This window comes from Astatotilapia calliptera, chromosome 19 (assembly GCF_900246225.1).
Source record: "Astatotilapia calliptera chromosome 19, fAstCal1.2, whole genome shotgun sequence".
NCBI lineage: Eukaryota > Metazoa > Chordata > Actinopteri > Cichliformes > Cichlidae > Astatotilapia > Astatotilapia calliptera.
The window spans coordinates 17,800,398-17,821,642 of NC_039320.1; the positions used below are offsets into that span (position 1 = coordinate 17,800,398).

At 40.4% G+C, this 21,245-nt stretch overlaps 2 protein-coding genes across 2 annotated transcripts in view; both read right to left on the reverse strand.

The window, feature by feature from the left end:
- Nucleotides 1-6,365, reverse strand: part of stard9 (StAR-related lipid transfer (START) domain containing 9) — a 38,711-nt gene extending 32,346 nt beyond the window's left edge. Inside the window, exons 1-3 of the mRNA XM_026151729.1 lie at nucleotides 6,058-6,365; nucleotides 3,821-3,890; nucleotides 1,094-1,210 (exon numbers count right to left, since the gene is read on the reverse strand). Coding sequence (XP_026007514.1) covers nucleotides 1,094-1,210; nucleotides 3,821-3,890; nucleotides 6,058-6,104 — 234 coding nt within the window. The 5' untranslated portion in view covers nucleotides 6,105-6,365. The remainder of the gene's footprint in view (nucleotides 1-1,093; nucleotides 1,211-3,820; nucleotides 3,891-6,057) is intronic.
- A 510-nt stretch (nucleotides 6,366-6,875) lies between these two features.
- Nucleotides 6,876-19,628, reverse strand: cdan1 (codanin 1). The gene is made up of 28 exons (XM_026152418.1): nucleotides 19,484-19,628; nucleotides 18,309-18,970; nucleotides 18,013-18,213; nucleotides 17,489-17,679; nucleotides 17,154-17,273; nucleotides 16,984-17,062; nucleotides 16,775-16,895; nucleotides 16,490-16,599; nucleotides 16,127-16,216; nucleotides 15,929-16,004; nucleotides 15,600-15,805; nucleotides 15,308-15,449; nucleotides 14,982-15,125; nucleotides 14,630-14,796; nucleotides 14,452-14,533; nucleotides 14,189-14,278; nucleotides 14,056-14,110; nucleotides 12,934-13,070; nucleotides 12,741-12,844; nucleotides 12,226-12,375; nucleotides 12,048-12,111; nucleotides 11,808-11,886; nucleotides 9,231-9,454; nucleotides 8,883-8,990; nucleotides 8,720-8,783; nucleotides 8,396-8,607; nucleotides 7,589-7,696; nucleotides 6,876-7,466 (listed from the first exon to the last, which is right to left on the reverse strand). Exons 1-28 carry the CDS (start codon nucleotides 19,625-19,627, stop codon nucleotides 7,344-7,346), a joined length of 4,053 nt encoding a protein of 1,350 aa, XP_026008203.1. The 5' UTR covers nucleotide 19,628; the 3' UTR covers nucleotides 6,876-7,343.
- Nucleotides 19,629-21,245: the final 1,617 nt, after the last annotated feature.

A 21,245-nucleotide genomic window follows, 5' to 3' on the forward strand; every position in this document is an offset into this window, starting at 1 on the left:
ATGGATGATACAGCAGAGGATTGGGAGAATGTCATGTGGTCAGATGAAACCAAAGTAGAACTTTTTGGTATAAACTCAACTCGTCGTGTTTGGAGGAAGAAGAATACTGAGTTGCATCCCAAGAACACCATACCTACTGTGAAGCATGGGGGTGGAAACATCATGCTATGGGGCTGTTTTTCTGCCAAGGGGACAGGACGACTGATCCGTGTTAAGGACAGAATGAATGGGGCCATGTATCGTGAGATTTTGAGCCAAAACCTCCTTCCATCAGTGAGAACTTTGAAGATGAAACGAGGCTGGGTCTTCCAACATGACAATGATCCAAAACACACCGCCCGGGCAACAAAGGAGTGGCTCCGTAAGAAGCATTTGAAAGTCCTGGAGTGGCCTAGCCAGTCTCCAGACCTCAACCCCATAGAAAATCTGTGGCGGGAGTTGAAAGTCCGTGTTGCTCGGCGACAGCCCCAAAACATCACTGCTCTCGAGAAGATCTGCATGGAGGAATGGGCCAAAATACCAGCTACTGTGTGTGCAAACCTGGTAAAGACCTATAGTAAACGTTTGACCTCTGTTATTGCCAACAAAGGTTATGTTACAAAGTATTGAGTTGTATTTTTGTTATTGACCAAATACTTATTTTCCACCCTGATTTACGAATAAATTCTTTACAAATCCTACCATGTGGATTCATGGATTTTTTTTTCACATTCTGTCTCTCACAGTTGAAGTGTACCTCTGGTGCAAATTACTGACCTCTGTCATCATTTTAAGTGGGGGAACTTGCACAATCGGTGGCTGACTAAATACTATTTTGCCCCACTGTATATTCAAGAATTTTAGAGCATTCTGTTTGGTTAAATTTTGATTGTGGATTTAAAGGTCTGAACTGCAGGCTTAACATTACAGAAAGGTTATGTTTGAGGCTAAATGATAGACATAGACTCTGGTGTTTTAATATACTGTGTAGATGCTTACAACATAAATAACTACCACCAATAAGTCAGTGAGCAACCACCTTTGTAAAAATAATGACTTAGGATACCATGTTATTTGCGGTGAGTAACATAATCACAGTGAGTTAGGTCATTACCTCCTCCTGCGATGCATAGTGAGGGTCTGCGCGATCCACCGACCAGTAGCAGTAGTCAAAACAAAATTCCAGAAGCTTCTCCCTGGAATCTACAGCTCCTTCTGTCCGTCCATCCAACTTTAGGAAGGAGATAAAAGTGTAAGACATATAATTAGTCTACATTTAAGATACATAAGTAACAATGCTTACCACAGTAAAGCAGCACGGCCAGTAAGTACTAAATTCTACCTTATACAAATAAGCATAGTGACAGACTTTACAGCGTGCATGCTTTTAATAACATGAAAAAACAAGAAAATGAAACCAAACATCCCAGTCATGAAGTGAGTACTATGGACATTGTTTATGAGGCTCTAAACAACAGTGTGGAATTGCAAGCAAGCTTTTTCCATTCATTAGCAACAAGCTTACTCCTACTCCAGTTCTTTCTTTGCCACAGTGCATTAACACTGCACAACTTTCTGCTTACTGTAAGTGAATCCTGAACTGAGGAAAGACAGCACAGCAGCATTTGCATTCACTCGTGCGTAACAACTGCACTGGAAAAGTCCAGCACCTGAACAATGCTTCTAAGTCACTGCCTGCAATGTAAAATAAAAAAATCATTACAATTTACTGGGGATCCAATGAGTCTCTGCTACATCTGCTCATGATAACATTTGTGTTTTATTATTGTTCTTGCACTTAATTTCCCAATCTAATATTTTGCCTGTGGTTGAAAAGGTAATAATTATATTTATGTCATTATATCATTTAACTTAAAGTAGACCTACTAAGCTCATTATATTTTCTTATACTGGGCCTTGGTACAGCCAGCTATCTGAAGGGCTCAATCATTTTCACTCCAGTACATAAGTCCGACCATTTTCTAACCAGTGCTTTAAATGTCACAAAGACTACTTAAAAGTAATGACAAGAAAGCTTTCCCGAGAGTGTTCTGGGTTTGTTGATGAATAAACGTGATCAGTCTAAATATTGACTTCGTTAGTTCGTTAGAATTGCACAAACCCTGTTTCTGCTTTATATACTGTATCTTCATTTACATGAGTACATGTTTTAATAAAACACTGCATCTATTTAATGTTTTTTTCCTAGCAAAATATGAATCAGCGGTTGTCAGGATTTTTGCACAGTACTCTATATGAGATAGCATGTTACTATTATTATAAAAGATTATATCTGAACACAGTGGCTTTGAGGAAGGTTATTTTTTCTTTCTGCTGTTCTAGGTGAAAGTAGTCCCTGTTGGGGTGAACTGATAAATAGATTGAGAAAGTTGCTGACATTACATGTTGTGTTTACATTTGTTCAGATCAGATTCCATTGTAATACAGCACAACTACAGCTGGTTAAAAAAAAAAAAAGCACCAAGAAGGGGGCTGGAAAAAGAGTCTTGTAGGTGTAGCCCACTCTATCATCTGTGTAAGTAATCGTTTACTGACTGCAGCATTAGGCAGCACTAAGCCCTGGGATTCAATTTTGTTCACAGCAATTGGGTTGCCTGAAAGCATGACTACTTAACCCCTGTGCACTGTGAGGAAACGGACAATGAACTTGTAGTGTGAGGGATGAACTAAGAGCAACACCAGCCCCTGGCAAATCTCCTGAACGACAAAGCTCCAACAACTTATATTAAAGAAACCTGACAACTTGTAAAACATTATCCTTTACTTCTTTCTTGTTTTACACAGGCTAATTTCAGTAGGTCTTTATAGGTTGTTTCACTTGCTGTTTACTGCGACTGAAATCCAGTCTTTATTATTTCTGTCTCAAACGCTCCAAAACTGTCCCAGTTTCCATAAATAATTATTCCCATGAGATCTGCAAGAGCCGTGGGTTCACGATCCCTTTCCAAGGCAGAGGGAGGCCATATGTGGTTTGTCTCCTGTCACATCATGTGCAACAGATTCTCTAGTCCACCACCCAAACCTTCTTCCTGAAAGCATGCATTTAAAACAAAATGCAAATAAAGAGAAGCATTTCTTTAAGATTAAATGTGAGTTTCAAAAATGGTTTCAAGCTGAAAGTCCTTTATCATTTTGAATCATAATAATAGCTGTTGTTTCCACAGGCTAGACCCTTTAAATAGAGCTTTCTCACTTCTATATTAGCTCATACAGATATTCCAAATCAGAAATAAAGTGTAACATTTTCCATACTGAAGCTGTAGAGACAGCATTAGACTGTCTGCAGGCAATGCAGCTCAACCAATCAGACATGCCTACTCAGCTATATGACACAGCAGGTTGGTAATGTGGTGAAAGTATCAGCTTACAGGACTGTAAGCTCACAAAATAATTAGTTCCAAATGTCAAGAACTTCAATGAAACCTCGAATAATAACTCCAGCCACATGCCAGATTCACATAAACCCCCCTAATTTAACAGTAAAGCTACTGCATGGTGTTTTTATCCTTCACAGTTTCTTCTTGGAGATGTTTGGGAGGTATCTGAAGTATGACGTAGTTGCGCTGTTGTTTATATTTGTGCACCGAGGGCTCAGACTGCATGTGTTCGACAGGAAAGGTCGCTATGCTGTGTGTGTGTGTGTGTGTGTGTGTGTGTGTGTGTGTGTGTGTGTGTGTGTGTGTGTGTGAGCTCAACACATACTGTACAACAAACAGAAGCAGCTTAAAGGAGGGGGGAAAAGTTGAACTAAGCCTGTAAACATCCTGTTGTTGCTATGTGCAACTCCCATTCTGTCACACTTGTATACAGGACTACTCACCTTCACGTTTCGGATCTTCACAAACTTATCCTCCACCCGAACAGCTAGCCTTCCTCCATCTGCGCTCTCCCTGTGAGTAAGAAAAGAAAAAAAAAAGTGTATGCTTATTATTATTATTATTAGGTGTGGGTAACAACTGAGAAGGTTGATGCTTCCACTAGAGAGAAATGGCCCTACGGGATGCTATCAGTACTGACCAGGCTCTCACACCTCAAATGCAAACCAGACAGAGCTTTAAGAACATTTTCACTCTAAATTCAGAAGCTGTATAATCATCCTATACACTGTTTCAAATCGGTTTTAAAAATCCTCTTTTGCTGCAGCTGATATAATTCAGAGTGTCGAGATAAATTTACGCTGGCTCCACTCGCCTTGAGGCCATCACATGACAATTAACACAATGAATTGTGTGTGTGTGCGCATGTGATCCATGAAATTGCAACACAAGTGCACCACTGACCAGTCCCAGATTCAAATGAAAACAGACCCCGACATGCTCTGCAAAAACTTTGTCTGAGATGCAGCTGGAGCCGTTTCCACAAAGTCCAGAGAGCACACAAGGGTTCTGTGAGCGTAATCAAGACCACTGTGTCATCCGTTGTGTGCGCTGTATGTGTATGTGTGTGCTTCAGCAGCTGGACCAAGCAAATCTGATGCAACACAAGCAAAACTGAAGGCAATCACAATACGAAGCTGAGAGGATTTCGATCTCCAGGAGTGATAATGATGGCAAATGCTGCCTGCAGTGGCATCTAGCTCCATCTCTGTGGTGGGCTAGGGACACACGAGGCGGCTGTTGTAAATCATCCCCCTGTGCTTCACCACGTGGGACTCATTTTGCCAACCCCAGCAGCGGCCCAACCCAAAACCACCAACCTTCAATCTTAGGCTCTAAACAGCGTGTACATGAGGTGGTTGGGGACTGGAAAACAGTAAACCTTGCACAAAAACGTGTTTTAATACAAACTTAAGATGAGCTCAGGCTGACATGTTTTGTTTTGTTTGTTTTTTTGCATATGTGAGATGTTGCCCACATTGTCAGGGGCACCTACTGAATCCTGCCAGTCAACTAAAACAGAAGAGCAACACGCTCAAATGCAAGGTCGAATGAAGAATGCAGACCTGGCTGGTGTAAATGTTATCTCTGTTACACAGCAGGTCCTTATTCAAATATATAGAGGAAGGAAATACATCCTTCAAAGCGATGAGCAAAATGAGGGTGTCAGAATCCCAAATCAGGAAGGACAGATTTGCATGACAGTGAACATTTAATATAAGAAATTCTTTTGTTATGTAAAACACCAGGAAGACCAGCTGAAAGAATCATTGTCCAGCCTTTCATAGCCTGAATAATGCTTTGTTACGGTACTGTAGTGGCCTCTGAGGTTAAGCAACCCAGCCAGAGTTCAAAATAATTAAATACACCACCATGGAACTTGTCTGAAGTGTTTCTCCAGACCCCCTCAAAATAACAAACTGCATTTAACATACTGTAGCAATTTCCTGTTGATGTAAATGGCAGCTTTTAAAACCTCCTGGCGTGTTTTTGGTAGTTCCAGCAGATTTCATAGCGCTATAAAATGTAACAAAATCTTCCCACCTAAACATAAAGCGGAAAATTAAACCAAACCAACGTGTTCATTCCAACTTTCCTGCCTTGTTTAAGGTAACAAATGCCTTAAAAAAATATGCATCACATTTCCATGTGATCAAAGTGAAAAAGGTTTTTGTATGGAATATGCATAACACTGTCAGACATAATGGAATATAATGACTTATATGATTGTAGCTAAAAGCCACGAAACGAGGCTTTAAGCAGGGGTCAGTCAGAAATGTAATTCATTCACTTCCTGCCTGAATTTAGACATATTTCCTGCATTTTTCTACTACTACTCAGCTCTACACAGGCTGATTTAGTAGGCAGCACCCCTGACAGCCACAGTTGTCATCATTCAACATGTGCACCACTCATCGTTTAAACCACGGCGTTGTACTGAGCTAGCTAACGAGCTAGTTTAACGCTCGATTTCGATTTAAAGCAGCAAAACGGACAAAATAGAAGCAAAAGAGGGCAACATACGAAGTATAACGCCTTGTTGAACACACCAAGAAGCAGGCAACATTGCATGGTTTTAAATACTGGTAGCAGCACTCCAGACACAAAGAAGCAATAACACAACAATAATAAACTATTAAATTATGTTGTATTAGCTGGATAAGCTAACTCGGGAACTTACCTCGCGTTGAGAGGTCGGACTCGAATCGCAACTTTTACGTTTGCCATGATGTGTGTTGTTGTTTTGAGGGGTTTTACACGCAACTCAGCAGCTGTCCAAGTCGGACTTAGTGTAAAATAACGGTTTTAATGTGAGCATGGTGAACATCGCTTCATATTTCTCCAATACAGTGGGGCAAAGTTGTCCGGTAAGCCCCCCCGCTCTTGTTCAAGCCATCTCCCGACTTCTGATCGAGAATCCGAACGTCTCCAAAAGTCTCAGCAGAGAAGTGAAACTTCCTGCAGGGCAGACATGGAAGGAGAGGGAGGGGATGCTGCTGGATACTCCTCCCTTTTAGCCACATTCAAATCCTTTTTTTTTTTTGCATGTCTGTTATTATTTAAATTTCTCTACATTTCAAAAGGTCTTTAAATTGAGTTTCACATTGATTAAAAACACCCCCCAAAAATCTGCAGATTATTCAAGCTGATAAACTTTATTTTCTTTTTCATTACGAAATTGTATGTTACTCATTGCATACATGACAATACACAATAAACACTTAAATCTGAATACATCACTGTCATTTAGAATTTAAACTATGCGGCAACATTAAAAAGAATATCAGTTTAAAAGCAGCAGGGAGTAGGGCGCTTGTTCAACATGAACAAAAACATGATCACAAATGCTTGCATTTATGAAAGAGACGCAGTCACTAGTGAAGCGGTCAACAGCAGAGTGAAAGTGCTATACTGAAATGAAGACAACAATGTGTCTTACACAAACGTGACTTTTCTAATTTTGAAACTTGTAGTATTTGTTATAGATTTTACGTGATAAATATTAATAACGCAATTTTTTTTTTTTTTTTTATGCAAAAATTCCCCATTTCATTGCCCAGTCTTCTTCAGTCTTAAGCGTGAATCTACTATGACTCCAATCTATGCATCGTCTCGATCTTTTGTTTATTGTTTGCCTAAAGACACAAGCATCAATCCAGGTTTGCCTGCAGGAAATTCCTTTGGATCTAAGATGAGATTGTGTGGTCCATAGATGTTACCCCTGACTGACGGGGTTTTCTGGTTCTACTTGGCACCTTAGTTCTCGGTTTGCAGCTACAGAACCTAAGCCTGAGGCTTGCAAAAGCTGACTGTTGACTCTCTTTGACGGTCTGTGAAGCAGAAAGCTAGTCAGCAAAAAGAAGTCACTCAGAACTGTGTACCTCTTGAACAACACAAGCAGATGTTACATTAAACACTGTGGCGAAAACACAATTGCGGCGGGGAAACTGGATAGTACTATTGCTATCATGTAGCTCCCTCTACTGTCTGATGTGAGACCTGCAGAATGTCCATGTGGCTTTGTAACTCCGCCAGAGGTGAGACGGGTTTCACGGTCTTTAACTTCAGCTGAAAATTCGCTATCTGCTCCTAAAGAGAAAAAAAATGACAAGAAAATTAAAACAGGAGAGCAGAAAAAGCCAGAGGTCAGATCATTAGTATTAAGAAATAATTCCAAAGCTATACAAGATGACAAGAAAATGAAGCTTCACCACAGGTAAGGCCAGTTCTGTTAGCTTCTTCCAATGGGATTTGACCTCTTCTTCACTCAATAATCCTCTGTCCACCAGTCTTCCAATTACAAACCGGTAGTTCTTCCTCTAAAAAACACAACAAAAATAATAAAAACATTTGCAGAAAATTAGAGATTTCAGTGTCAAATGACCTTAAATTAAATAATTAGAGGTTATAGAAAAAGGTTACATTTTTAAATATGTATATAAATAAAACTGTTTAAGGAACACTGGGCCTGACAGAACTGAACAAAAAAAAAAAGAGGAAGAATTCAAAATGATGGAGAATGCTGGAGGCCAAATCTTTCAATTCAAGACAGGGACCGTTTCACATGTCATTCCCCTCGGCCTTGTTTCCAGTCTGTTTACTCTAGAAAGCAGACAGACTGGAAAGCAGGAGGAGTATTAAAATCCACTGGAGAAGCAGTGAAAATAAGTCAAAGAAGAAGAATCCAGGAAGGAAATAAATAAATAAAGTCTCCATCCAGTATAAACATGCTATAAGTGTTTAGGCGAGTAGGTTTGAACAATTTATAGTAAAGAAACTTTCAAGAAAAGAAACATCAACAGAACTGTTCCATTTTGCCGACACTGTTCAGTCTTGTAGATTTTTAACACATTGAAATTGAAAAGGAAAAAAAAAATTAAAAAAAATAAAACTATGTGTGTTGCACACCTCAATCTAATGTTTTTTTAGGATCTATCCAAGGACATGTATAACAAGTTTGATATATGTTCAATTTGACTGTCATATTATGATCATTAATACATCTATATCATTCATACCTCTGTGTCGCTGGCCTTCAGCACAGCAGTGACTGTAAGTGGGGTAAAGAGCAGGTGGATGGGGGCGGAGGAACAGCTGTCTTTCTCCCACAGCTCAGCGAGCTGCTCCAGCAGCGCTGTGACAGGAGGCTCTGACCCTGAACCATTACCAACAGCATCCCCGCCACGTCCGCTGCACTCTGACAGAGGCAGCACCGGGAGCTCTGCCGACACTGAACAGATACACAGAACACATTCTCAGGTCTGTCAAGGACGTTTCATAATGTTTACATTTAAGAAGCAGAGCAATTTTGAATGATGAGAGTTAAACACTTAAAATCTCACCCAGTTTGCAGGCCAGTAGGACACTACAGTTCAGAAGCATCTGCTCTGACAGTACATTCAAAAACTAAGCAAGAAAAAAGAAGGAAGACTGTAATTAACACTGGGAAACGACTCATCAGTAAATTCGGTGTAATTTTATGACACTCGTCTCTCTCTGACGCACCTTTCTGCAGGATAATGTTTCTCCCACTTTTTGCAGCAGTGTTAGGAGCTGAGAGCCAGTCGGCAGCTCCTTATCAGTCCTCGGGCCAACAGCGATGCTCAGCAGTTCCTACATTAAAAATTAAACCCTTTGAGTTCAGACATATCGTTGACTTTTACATATTTAAGATCTTATTTATTACATGGACTTTCTAACATTCTGGTGAGGCACACTCGTGATTTAACAGTAAACTGTGTGACATAGTGGGGAAAAAAAAAAAAGAGAAAAGAATCACAAATGAAATGTTGTTATTACAAAGCACTGCTGGACAAAGTACTAACACAAAAAAAAAAACAAAAAAAAAAAAACCTTCATTTCAACGATGATGTCAGAGGGCAGTGAAGCACTGTGGTCACAGTGGGGAGGACAGGACATCACTCTCTCACTTCCTTGTTTCCTCTTGGGAGTTTGTGACTTTTCCTGAGGGACCAGCTCAGCCACAGTTCTGTCCACATCAGAGTCTGGAGCAGGTGGACTACCAAGAGCCTTCATCACGCGGTCATACCTGCTCTTCCACTCCCGTCTTACGAGTGCTTTATAAGAGAGAATTATAATGAGAAATTAATGGAAATTAGATATCCTGAGAGTGCTTCTCTCATCTACAATGGAAATTATGTTCTTAAAATAATACCGGCATCACAGAGAGTTTGAGGTCAGTTCAATGTTTTTGTACGCTTTAGTCTGGAGGCTTAGTTAGTAGTAAAACAGGCCTAAGTCGAGCACAAAAAGCTTGCAAAACTACTGCCCTGCCATAAAATTCAGCCTTTCCTTCATTTACATTCATTCAGCAGTTCAAAGCAATCAATGCATTCATGTTCCAGTGGGGACTTCCCAAAACTGTTTTTAAAAAGTTAAACAAAAACACAAAGACTTGCAAATCTTATAAACCGAAATTTTATTCAAAATAAAACATTTAAAAAAGAAAAATGGAAGAAATTGTTTGAATTTGTAAAAATGTATAATTTAAGGGAAAAAAAAAAAAAGAAAAAAAAAAAAGTCATTTGAATTGGGTGGCAGGCCTACGTCTCCAAAAAAAGTTTGGATAGGGCCACATAATCACTGTGCATCATATTTTAAAAACAGTTCATCAACCCCATCTCCTACCTGGGACTGATGTACCTGTATGTACTTTTCAGCACTGATGGTGCCTTTCCAGCTGTGCAAGCTGCAAAATCCATGGACACTAATGCACCCCCATAACCAACAGAGATCCAGCCTTTGGAACTGAGCACTAATGACAAACTGGATGCTCCCTCTCTTCTCCTCATTGCAATTTTAATCCATCTGACCACACAACAGTTTTCCACTTTGCCTCAGTCCATTTTAAATTAGCTTCGGCTCAGAGAAGACAAAAATGTTCTCTGGATTATATTCACATATGGCTTCTTCGAGAAGGCTTGCTCGAGGTCCACCTGTCTGTAAACAATTCCCCACGTAATGTTTTCTGGAACTCTTCCTAAACTCAAGAATCATACCCGTTTTAAATGCAGTGCTGCCTGAGGGTCCAAAGGTCAATCTCAGTTAACCTATTAGGTTGAAAGATTTTCTTCCAGGCGTGTCCTTTTCAATACCACTCACTTTCCCAGCCTTTTGCTTCCTGCGCCCCAGCTGCCATACCCCCATGTTGCCGCCATCAAATTAAACACAAGTGTATAAATGCCTCTAGGGATGGGTACGAAAACCAGTTCTTGTTGAGAACCGGTTCCCATTGTTTCAATTCCTTGGAGTTGTTTGCCATTTTTGCAAACGATTCCCTTATCGATTCTAGTCGCCCCGAATTACATCACCACGTTGCGGAACGTTTTGCAACTTCGTTGGCCGAAGTTGCAAAACTGGCAGGAAACACGGCGCCTAAGCGGCTCAAACGCTGAAAAGTTTGGTCACACTTTACGAGAACGGATGACAACAGGGCAACTTGCAATACTTGCAAAGTAGATATTTCAATTAAGGGAGGAAACACTACGAATATGCAAAAGCATTTGCTCACAAAACACGCGATGACCTTAAATGAATGTCGTGTTTTTAATTCCGCTCCGGACTCGTGAATCTCAACCCAGCAGCAGCGGTAACGTTTGCACGTCCTCTCCCGTTAATGCGGCAGGTAAATAATCAACTAACAGTGCATATTATGTTAGCGCGATCTGCCTTATTACAAAACCTGCCATTACTGTGCATTTAGGTGACCATGATGAGAGAGACAGACAGAGTCTGGCTCAGATGCTGGCAGTTCTCGCTGCAGTCTACCGGTAGCGTCTCCTTTCAGGCCAGGGTAGACGAATGTCACCGAGCAGTGACTAAGTTTGTGGTAAAAGGCTTGCACCCATTTGCCACAGCAGATGCCCCCGATTTTCGGTAAGTGAATGTGTTTAATTGTAGGCAGGGACATTACTGGATATTCTTGTGTAATTGCTACTGAAGAATATTTATTTTATTATTTTACATTTACAATTTTTTTTCCTGGGGACCCTGTGACACCCCATTGAAGAGCCGTAGGCTGTGGATCTCTTAAGATCTCACTGTTGGGTTTGTAAGGCCATGTTACTCCTAAATTTCTATCTTGTTCAAAGAGAAGTTCTAAGCTAAAAGGAGAACGCTAAGAGAATCGAATTGTTAAACAGAATCGAAAATGGAATCGGAATCGTTAAAATCTTATCAATACCCATCCCTAGATGCCTCTCTAGAATAAATATGACATTACATTTTGTCTGTGTCTGTTGAAGTATAAGCTAAGATTTTTGAAAGTAAATAAAATGAACAACATTGGATCTCCTTCCAATAAATAGATAAATAAAAATTATAATCTTCTTCTGCAGACATGCAGAAAATGCACATCTGAAACAGCTCTATATTTAAGTTTCTGGGTGATCTATCCCTTTAACTAATTACCTGTAATGTTAGCCGAAAGCCAGCTGCAGGCTTTTTCTGTTGCAAGACGTTTGGTGATGTTTTCCGAAGTGGCGAGTACCTGCGTAGAAATTCGAGTGTAAATATCCAATTCCAAACTCATCCACAAAGGTTTCTCAGAAAATTCTTTTATTAGCTAAAACTCTATATTGCTGTAGTTTGTTGTACTTATGTTCTGCTTCCTTTTTTTTTCTTAAACCAAATATGTATTCTTGGACTTACAGTAGGCGAAGTCTCATGAGGGAGCAATATTCGTATGGCTTCAGGGCTCTTCTCACAGCAAAATCTGCAAGCAAGAGGGTGTTTTCTTAACTGAAAGTGGCACCTTGTAATAATTCCCAATCAAATCTATTCACGTAACAAGAAAACGGCTGGGCGCTTGTAAAATAAGCTCTCGTACCTGGTGGCTCTTGCCAAAGCCTCCAATCCCGCATCACACAATTGAGCACAAATGGAGTCATTCAGTTTTGATGGATTTGAGTTTGGCGACCCCAGTCCGTCTCTCAGCATCTTTTCTCCTCGTCCCACCAACTCATTTACTAAGGTAGCCCTGCGGGAAGCCCAAAACGAATAACACAACTGTAGAAAAATTACATTTAAAATAAAATAACAACGATGCTCTTAGTAAGTCTTGAGCAGATATCTATATAACATTTAAACACAGAGTGGTAAATTTACAGCAGTTGCCACTGAAGTGCTGTAAAACAAGCTGTTGGACAGTCTCTAGCCTCCTAGGTAAGCAACCAACCAAAGCTGCAGGCTGATTACAAACCATTCTCAGAGTCACTTTCAATTGGAAAAGGATAATCTAATGGAAGGCAGGTTAAATAAAAACAAAGGGATGTGAAAGCTGCAGTTAATTTGCAATCTAGTGGCTTAAAAACCAGCTTACTCTGAAAGCTCCACAATACTCACTTCATATGCTTGACAGCATTGGATCCAACCCTCTCAGCTACAAATTCCACAGTGCGACGTAACGATGGAGGCTGGTTGTGAAAGAAGGCTTGCTCGAGGTCCACCTGTCATATTCAAGCAACAGATTTAAATACCCCACACACAGGAATTATTGCATTTAAAGTCCTGTTTGCTGTGCCGCTTGGTTATTCACCTGCAGTTTCTGCTGTGACCTGTGAGCTGCTGGCGTGTCCTTGAGCTCAGCAGACGTGGGAGTAATCTTGCGGATAATTCCTCCGCTCTTGGCTGTGCTTCCGGACACAAAGGCAGCCAAAAGCTTACGAAATTCACCTGAATGAATAAAAACAAGATGGATTTATCTAAAGAAAGCGCGTGTTGCTGTCCCTTGGCTCATCTGTGGTGAACGTGTTGAGCAAACGTGAACAAAGCTGTGCAGTTTCTGATTAAAGGACGGTTTATTTTTCAAACTTCTTAATGAAACTCGAGTCCACCAATGACTAAACAAAAGGCCAAACAACCTATAAGAACTGTGCCATTCTTGCACTCGCTACTCTGCATCCAATCAAAGGGCAAAAAATCCTGCAAAGATTGAGTCCTGTAGATGCAAGACTTTAAATTTAATGTGTCTATGGTTAAGAATAATCACACCAGTACAACAAAAAAAAAAAAGAAATTACCATCCTCAAGACAGAGCTTCACTTTAACCAAAAGAAAAGGACATGCTAGTCCAACAACCCAGCTCCCCATATGCAAATTAAAAGACACAAAAATAACGTGAGGACCAGCCTCGAACCTACAGATGAAATGACAAAGCAGTTTTGTTATGAAAAAAGCTCATAACCAGCCCAAGAGAAACTCTATAAAAAGCCAAGAAAGTGACTGATAACATACAAAGTAATTCACTGTAATAATTTTTACTGTAATTGTAACAGCCAGCGACAGACACTCTTTCTTGCAATTCAAATACTTTGTGAGACAATCCATTTTATTAGTATTATTTTTTTAATGCTACTACCAGTAAAAAACACACACTGAACAGAAAAAAAAAAGAAGATCAAAACCTCACAGATAAACATACACGTGTAGATGAATGTGCGAATCAGCTGGCTGGTTGTACCAAACTTGTGACTCCTTGTTCCCATGAATCTCAGTAATAAAGGGGAAGGTAAAGACTCCAATGTTAATATGGCTATTAAACCATCTAAATTAAGGCATGCAGAAATAAACAGCTACTATAAATTAAGATAAGAATACAGTGCCCTTAAACCCAATTTAAACATAAGATTTACATTCAGCATTCCACATTTCTACTCACCAAGAAATGGACAACAAGTATAAAGAAGCTGCTGATCCACCAGAGGAATACAGTCCTAAAAAAAAAAAAAATTAACAAGCATATAAAAACAAGTCGTTTTATGGACAAACACCTATTAAAGTTTGTCACTTACAAGCCCTGCCACATTTATGTCGCTTTCTTCCACCTTGGCAACCTCAGTAAACTCACTAGTGAAGAAAATATCCTCTGGAATCACTGGAATCTACACAAGTTAAACACAAGTTCAACTACATGTTAGCATTACGTATAAATAAATATTATTCTCAGGCATCATAAAAGTGTTAAATAGATCTTTGATTCATGATTGGTGAGCCTGCTGCTCACTGTATAAACCATTACATAAAAAACAAATCTTGCCTACACATTGTAACTCACCTGAAAGAGCCAGCCTAATACTGACACCATCAGTAGCTTATTTAGGTAACACATTTCTTCACATCGATCAAGAACCAGTTTCCTGCAAGCAAACAGGAGACTTTTTATTTTACTATATACACATACCATTTACCTGTACTGTCATAACTAGTTTACATGCATGCATATGAAGACAAACCTATATAGGAGAAGCAGTGTGCCCAATGTGGTCCTGTAGCAGAGCAGCCGAGGGCCGATAAAGTCTAGCATGGAGAGGAACTCCACCAGCCAGGGAACAGTGAGGATGGTGTGCCTTCTCCTTATACTGTTTCTCAACACAGCACACACATCTAGCACTGGAACACTCTGTGGGACCAAGAGGGAAAGAAAAAGAAAAAAAAAAAAAGTAGCATGGCATCAAATATACATTTATATCTGTACTGCAGATGTACAGGAAGAAAATCAAAGGAACTGAAACTACTTCTGACTTTTACATACACCATTTAAAAACAGGCCTGAACATTTGGTGCAATAAGTATTTGTTTCGTCACCTTGCTGCGCAGGGCTATAGCAGTATCCTGTATTTCTCTGGACGGCTTCTCGGATGTTTGGTAAGGCAGAAAGGAAATGAATCCCAGAAACTTTGCTAGAAGACGAGCTAGGAGCAACACAGAGGAGAACCGCTGCTTCTCGTCCTAAAAAGGATGAAATAATAAACAGCATAAGAGCTCATCTTCTTAGAGTGGACAGGTTTAAGAAGATGAGCTCTCCAGGTACCCAGGTTAAAATACATTGCTTCAAATAAAAAAGGAAAATACAGCTGTAAAGCATTTTAACAAAACACCCACAAGAGCTGCAGATGCAGATAACAAAATACCTGCTGCTCCATGTCTCCATCTTCCTCCTCCTCCTCTTTGTCCCGCTCACAGATGGAAGCAGGAGGGCTCAGGATGGACACCTCGTCCAGCTGGAGTAGCTGCTGGCACAAGCTATCCTGCAGGTGCTGGTTCAGCTGGCAGCTAGTGCACAATATACAAAACAGATTATAACAACATAGTCCATTAAAAAAAATTAAAGAAAAAAGTTTAACTAGTAAGAACACAGGAAATTTATATGAAATTTAATATTTATTATGCTGTTATCTTTTTACTTAAATGTTGTTGTCTCACCAGCTAGCAGCCTGCAGGAAGTCCCTGAAGAACTCTTGGTAACCAGGAAAAGATGGAGGTGAGCACGGGCCAACAACTCCGTGAGGCTGAATGAGACGCTCTTCAAGACGCTTCAGGCGCCCCAGACCCTCAGCTCCCAACATGCCTAACAAGTCAGCATCAGGAGCATCTCCAGAAGTGCTGTTCACTCGGGGACCTTTACACATCTAAAGGAAAAAAAAAAAAAAAAAAGGTCAATTTGAGACCTTATTGGGCCAAGTAAGAAGAATGTCACGTGGTGGCAACTTCTGCAATGAGATAGATAGCTTTTGTTAAAATGTATGATTTACCTGAATAAGCTGCTTCAGGAACAGACGCGCAAAATGAGAATGATTTCCTGCAGAAGTCATCTGACTCATCATTCCTCTGAAGTAAAGACAGAAAAAGATCCTTTATTACATTGAAATCCTTAATTTCACCCAATTCCTGACCATGAGGGGGAGAAATAAATAAATAAATAAAACACTGCTGTAACTAACTGGACTTACCTGATCCTATTTCCAAGTGCAGTGTCAAAATTCCACCCGGGTTCCTTGTGAAAGTCCTCCCACTCTCTCAGCACCTCATAAAAAATATCTCTGTGAGAAGAACAAAAGAATCAGGTGATTAAGATAATTGATGAATGGAAAAAATATACTTGATCATTAATAAAATTAATTCAGTGGTTTTATTCAACTTATTTCAACAGTTGAATCCTTAATTCACCAAACAATCAAGAAAAGTTTCTCATCTCACAATTAAATCAACAAATTATCCAACTATAATATTTCACTGTGTCGATCGACAAACAACATTGCGTTTGCAATTTAAAGCAGTTCACCTCTATAAAATGGACAAAAGCAGAAATGTACCTCTGTTTTTTGAAGATGTGGAAAGCCTTGTCACTGCTAAAGTTGGACCGGTTGTCAGTATCAGGTTGGAAAGGGACCGAGTGGATGAAAGTGGACACTGAAGGAGAGAGCTGAAATACATTCATTTTATTTTTTTTTAAGTGAAGATGGGTCAAAATAAGAATCTGGATTAAAAACATAGGTTGGTAGTAATGTTAATAACATAGCATACAGCACTGGGAAAGATTTAAAAACACAATAAATGTTTGCATTTACTTCATCAGCTGTACAATACAACTCTGTTACCTTGGCCGTGCTTTTATCTTGGGCCTGAGTGAGTAAGTCCCTGAGATGTGGAGAGAAAGATGCCACCCGTTCATTCTCTGCCAGCAGTCGCAATGTGCACTTGTCCAAATGAGCTACCAACCTGATAAATTACAAGAAGACATGGTTACGAGTCAAAAAGTTAAGAATGTTGAGGAGTCGGTTAAGTGGAGAAAACAAAAGACACTCACTGAAACTGATTCTCCAGGACCTTCACTGCAAAATACACACAATTGTGTACTAGTCTTAAATAACATCTTTCGAGAATATCTGAAAATTTGAAACAGATCGGGACCTTCAACACACACACACACACGCAAATATGCAATCCTAGTATTTGTAATATTCCGTGACTGCACACCTGAGTGTGAATGAGCTGCACACAAACTTTCCTGTTCATCGTCATGAGTGTGAGGGGACCGAGACGTTAGTAACTGCATCACAAAGAAGAGCTCCAGGAAAATGTTTGGTACGAGGTTTTCTGAAAACACATAAAAATTTTTTTTAACTAATTTAAATGTGTTTAGTCTTTTTTAAATTTCTTTCATTATTAATTACTCTTTAATTACTTAACAGAAACCTGTTGACAGGCATTTACTAATAGCTGTTCTTCATCTAGCAAAATTGTTTGTACAAGTTCATTTTATCCTCATGTAATTGTTTTTAGATAATGATCACCACCTTGTGGTCATTTACCAGAGATGCAGGTACTATACAGCTCAACCAAAAGATCCAGTTCCAAGGAGAAAGTGACTTTGGATGGTTCAGGACAAGTTGTCTGTTGTTCTGGTGTAACTTTAGATCCTGTTTTAAGCACTGTCTTGGTAGGGGTGCATGGTTCCAAAGAAGACGGCTGAGGAGAGCCGACCTGCTGGGCACGCTTTGTCCTAAAAACAAGAAATTCCTGATCATAAAACTACAAAGATAAACTGAGATGTGGAAAAAAAGATACTTCAGCTGGTGCAAAAACAGCTGAGACTGTTATACATATAAGAACCTGAAGGGGAATTTTACTCTAATCCAGAGTGTACAGACGATTACCAACAAAATATGGATTACACTTCCATCATTCCCTGTAAAACACAGCAAAATATTACCCATCTGTAAGTAATATGGCACCCACTAGCAGACATGGATTACTGGCCAATCCAAAAACTAAACACATTTTCCCCACAATGCACTCAAATCTGTTTGACCAAATCGAGGAAAAGTGCACTTACTTTTCCTTTTTAAGCAATTCCCTTTCTTCCTGCAGACTCAGAGAACTGCCCCCTGTCATCGACCCCTCGAGTGGCACTACTCCTGACAGGGGGCTGGATGGTTTACTGAACGGGGTGGAAGTGAAGCAGGTCTTTGGTTTAGAGCGTGGCCGCTCTGCACTTACTGGTGTCGGGTTTATTCTTCTAGTTGGCTTAGATGCCCTGAGGAATAACAGAAGTGGTCAGATTGTTTGAAAATTACATGTTCAAATCTATATATTTACGACTCTACTTATGTTAGACTTGTGCAGACTCACGCAGGAGAAATGGGTGAGGAGCCAACAGGAGGGAACTCCTCCAAGTTGTTGAAATTGAGCTGACCTACAGATGGAGGTGAAACCTGCTCAATTATCCTACCATACCCTTCTCCTCCTCTTACTGATCTCCTCCCCCCAGTCTCATCAATATAATGCCCTCCACGTCCTCGCCCCCCCAATGACATGTTGCCACCACTCTTCTTGCGGCTTTTCTGGGACTGGAAGCTAGGGCTGTGCTGAAAGTCAGGAGGAGAAACCATGTAGTCCCCAAGCATGATCCTTTGCCCACCACGCCGCTCAGATCCTGAAGGCCTGGAAGCAGGGCTCCATGTTGTAGAAGAGGAGGGGCTGCTGAAGGCAGTGACCCCGCTCAGACAGTGAGATCCTTCAGGTCCAGGTGACACAAATGAAGGAGAAAACAGCTGGACGCGGCTCGCAGCCCGAGTACCATTTCCACCACTGGCAGACTTGCAGCCCCTCTTTTCCGAGAAAACATGGGTCTGTGCAGCAGGCCTAGGGCGGCTGGGAGTCTTAGCTGGGGTGGCGGGGCCATGGGTGAGTGCTTGACTGCTCTGCTCTCTCAGAAAATTTAAAAGAAAAGGGACGAACTCCTCTTTGTGAACTGTCAGCCCGAGTTCACTAATCGACAGCTTGTCCTCGTCCTGTTGAAGAAAGAGACTTTAAGTGTTGGAAAATTGGATCGAGACAAGCGCATCAACCATCTATCAACCATGAAATAACTCAGATCATCAGCGCGATTAAATCCTAGATGCATCCCAAGATAGTAGATATCCACGCAATTAAATTTTCTGGATAGATACAGTTAAATCTCCTAAGAAAATTATTATCTAACCTAGCTAACAACGTGCTGGCTAATTTATGGCAAAACCCCACATCTGTCTTAAGAGAATGAAAATAATAGTAAAATTATTAAGTAACTGTGGTAAATTATGACAGGTTTTACTGAAAACATTTCTTCTGAAAAAAGGGAAGCTGACAGCTACCATCTTGTCTGTAGTCGACCTGATCTACAGCTAACGTGGCTCGCTAGCACAGCAGCTAAAAGTTTTGTTTACAATTAGTTACGAGCTGTGTCATCACACAGAACAAAGTAAGCGGAGATAAAACGCAGATAAATGCTCCTCTCGTGATAGTATTACCCGTTTCAGACCTACCCCTGCACTCTTTAGCCAGTCCACCACCTTAATAATATCCACTTTGTGTGATAGAAGCGATTCCAAAAGAGCCGCCATTCTTGCCAAGCGCTGCGCGGCTGAAGAACTGAGAGGAAAGGGGGCGGGGTTAGCCTGTGTACGCATGCGTGTTGCAAATTACGTGTGCCAACCACGTGTGTTTGTCATCTGAGCCTTCAAGAGTCATTCAAGGACCGTTAAAAGGGCCTGCTTTCACATGTCATCCACACACTAATAATAACAACCTAAATACAGTCCTTTGCAAAAAAAAAATAATCTCGAGTCACCACTCATTTTTTAATATTTCGCTTCCAAGGAGGGAGACTTTCTCAAAAACCTTTTAAAGTGGTGTTGCGTAATAGTTTCCTGGGCTTTCTGAAAATCATAGCATGGTGTGCTGTGTTGCCTTAAAATAACCTGAGGAAATTGGAAGTTTTTGAAAAGTATCCTAAAAAGTATCCTAAAGTCATGTCCTATCATGCACTTCCTTTTGGAAAACATCTGATTGATCAACGTCTTCGCTTTTCAGCATGACAATGATTCCGATAACACTGCCTGTGCAGTAAAAACATACAATGAAACACTATCAGTCGCGGACTGGCATCGCCTGGACCTCAGCATTACCGAAAAAATGTGGGATCATGTTGACAGAAAACAAAAGAAAGGGCAGCCAGCATTCAAAGAAGAGCTTTAAATACTCTTCAAATAGCCTGAATAACTATTCCTTAACACTACTTTACAACTTAAAAAAATTAAAAGAAAACCTCGGGGTGTGTTGAAAATGCTCACATGAAGTGTATTTTTGCCTCACATACTGTATTTCTACATATGTTTGCAACTTACAATGAATCGCTACACCTACACTACCAGTCAAAATTCTGGACACACCTTCTCATTTTTCTTTATTTTTACTACTTTCTACATTGTATATACACACTGAAGACATCAAATATATGGAATTATGTAGCAAAACAAAAATGCTAAAAACTCTAAATATGTTTTATATTTTAGATTCCTCAAAGTTGCCACCACTTGCTTTGTTGACCACCTTCTCTCAATGAGCTTCATGATGTAGTCACCTGAAATGGTTTTCACTTCACAGGTGTGCCTTGACAGGGTTCATTTGTGGAATTTCTTGCCTTCTTAATGGGGTTGGGACCATCAGTTGTATTGTGCAGAAGTCAGGTTGGTACACAGCTGACAGCCCTTATTTGACAACTGGTTCACACCGTGAAGCATGGAGGAGATGGTGTGGGGGTGTGGGGGTGCTTTGCTGATGACACTTTTGGGGATTTATTCAAAACTGAAGGAACACTGGACCAGCATGGCTGCCACAGCATCCTGAAGCGACATGTCATCCCATCCCATCCTATTTGCTTTTAGTTGGACCATCATTTATTTTTCAACAGGACAATGACCCCAAACAAACCTCAAGGCTGTAAGGGCTATTTGACCAACAAGGAGAGTGATGGAGTGCTGCACCAGATGGCATGGCCTCCACAGTCACCTGACTTAAACCCAGGCGAGATGGTTTGGGATGAGATGGACCGCAGAATGAAGCCAAAAGGGCCAACAAGTGCTCAGCATCTCTGGGAACATTTCAAGTGACTACCTCATGAAGCTCATCGAGAGAATGCCAAGAGTGTGCAAAGCAGTAATCAAAGCAAAGGGTGGCTGTTTTGAAGAATCATGACGAAACATATAAAAATGTTTTGAGCTATTTCACACTTTTTTGTTTATTACA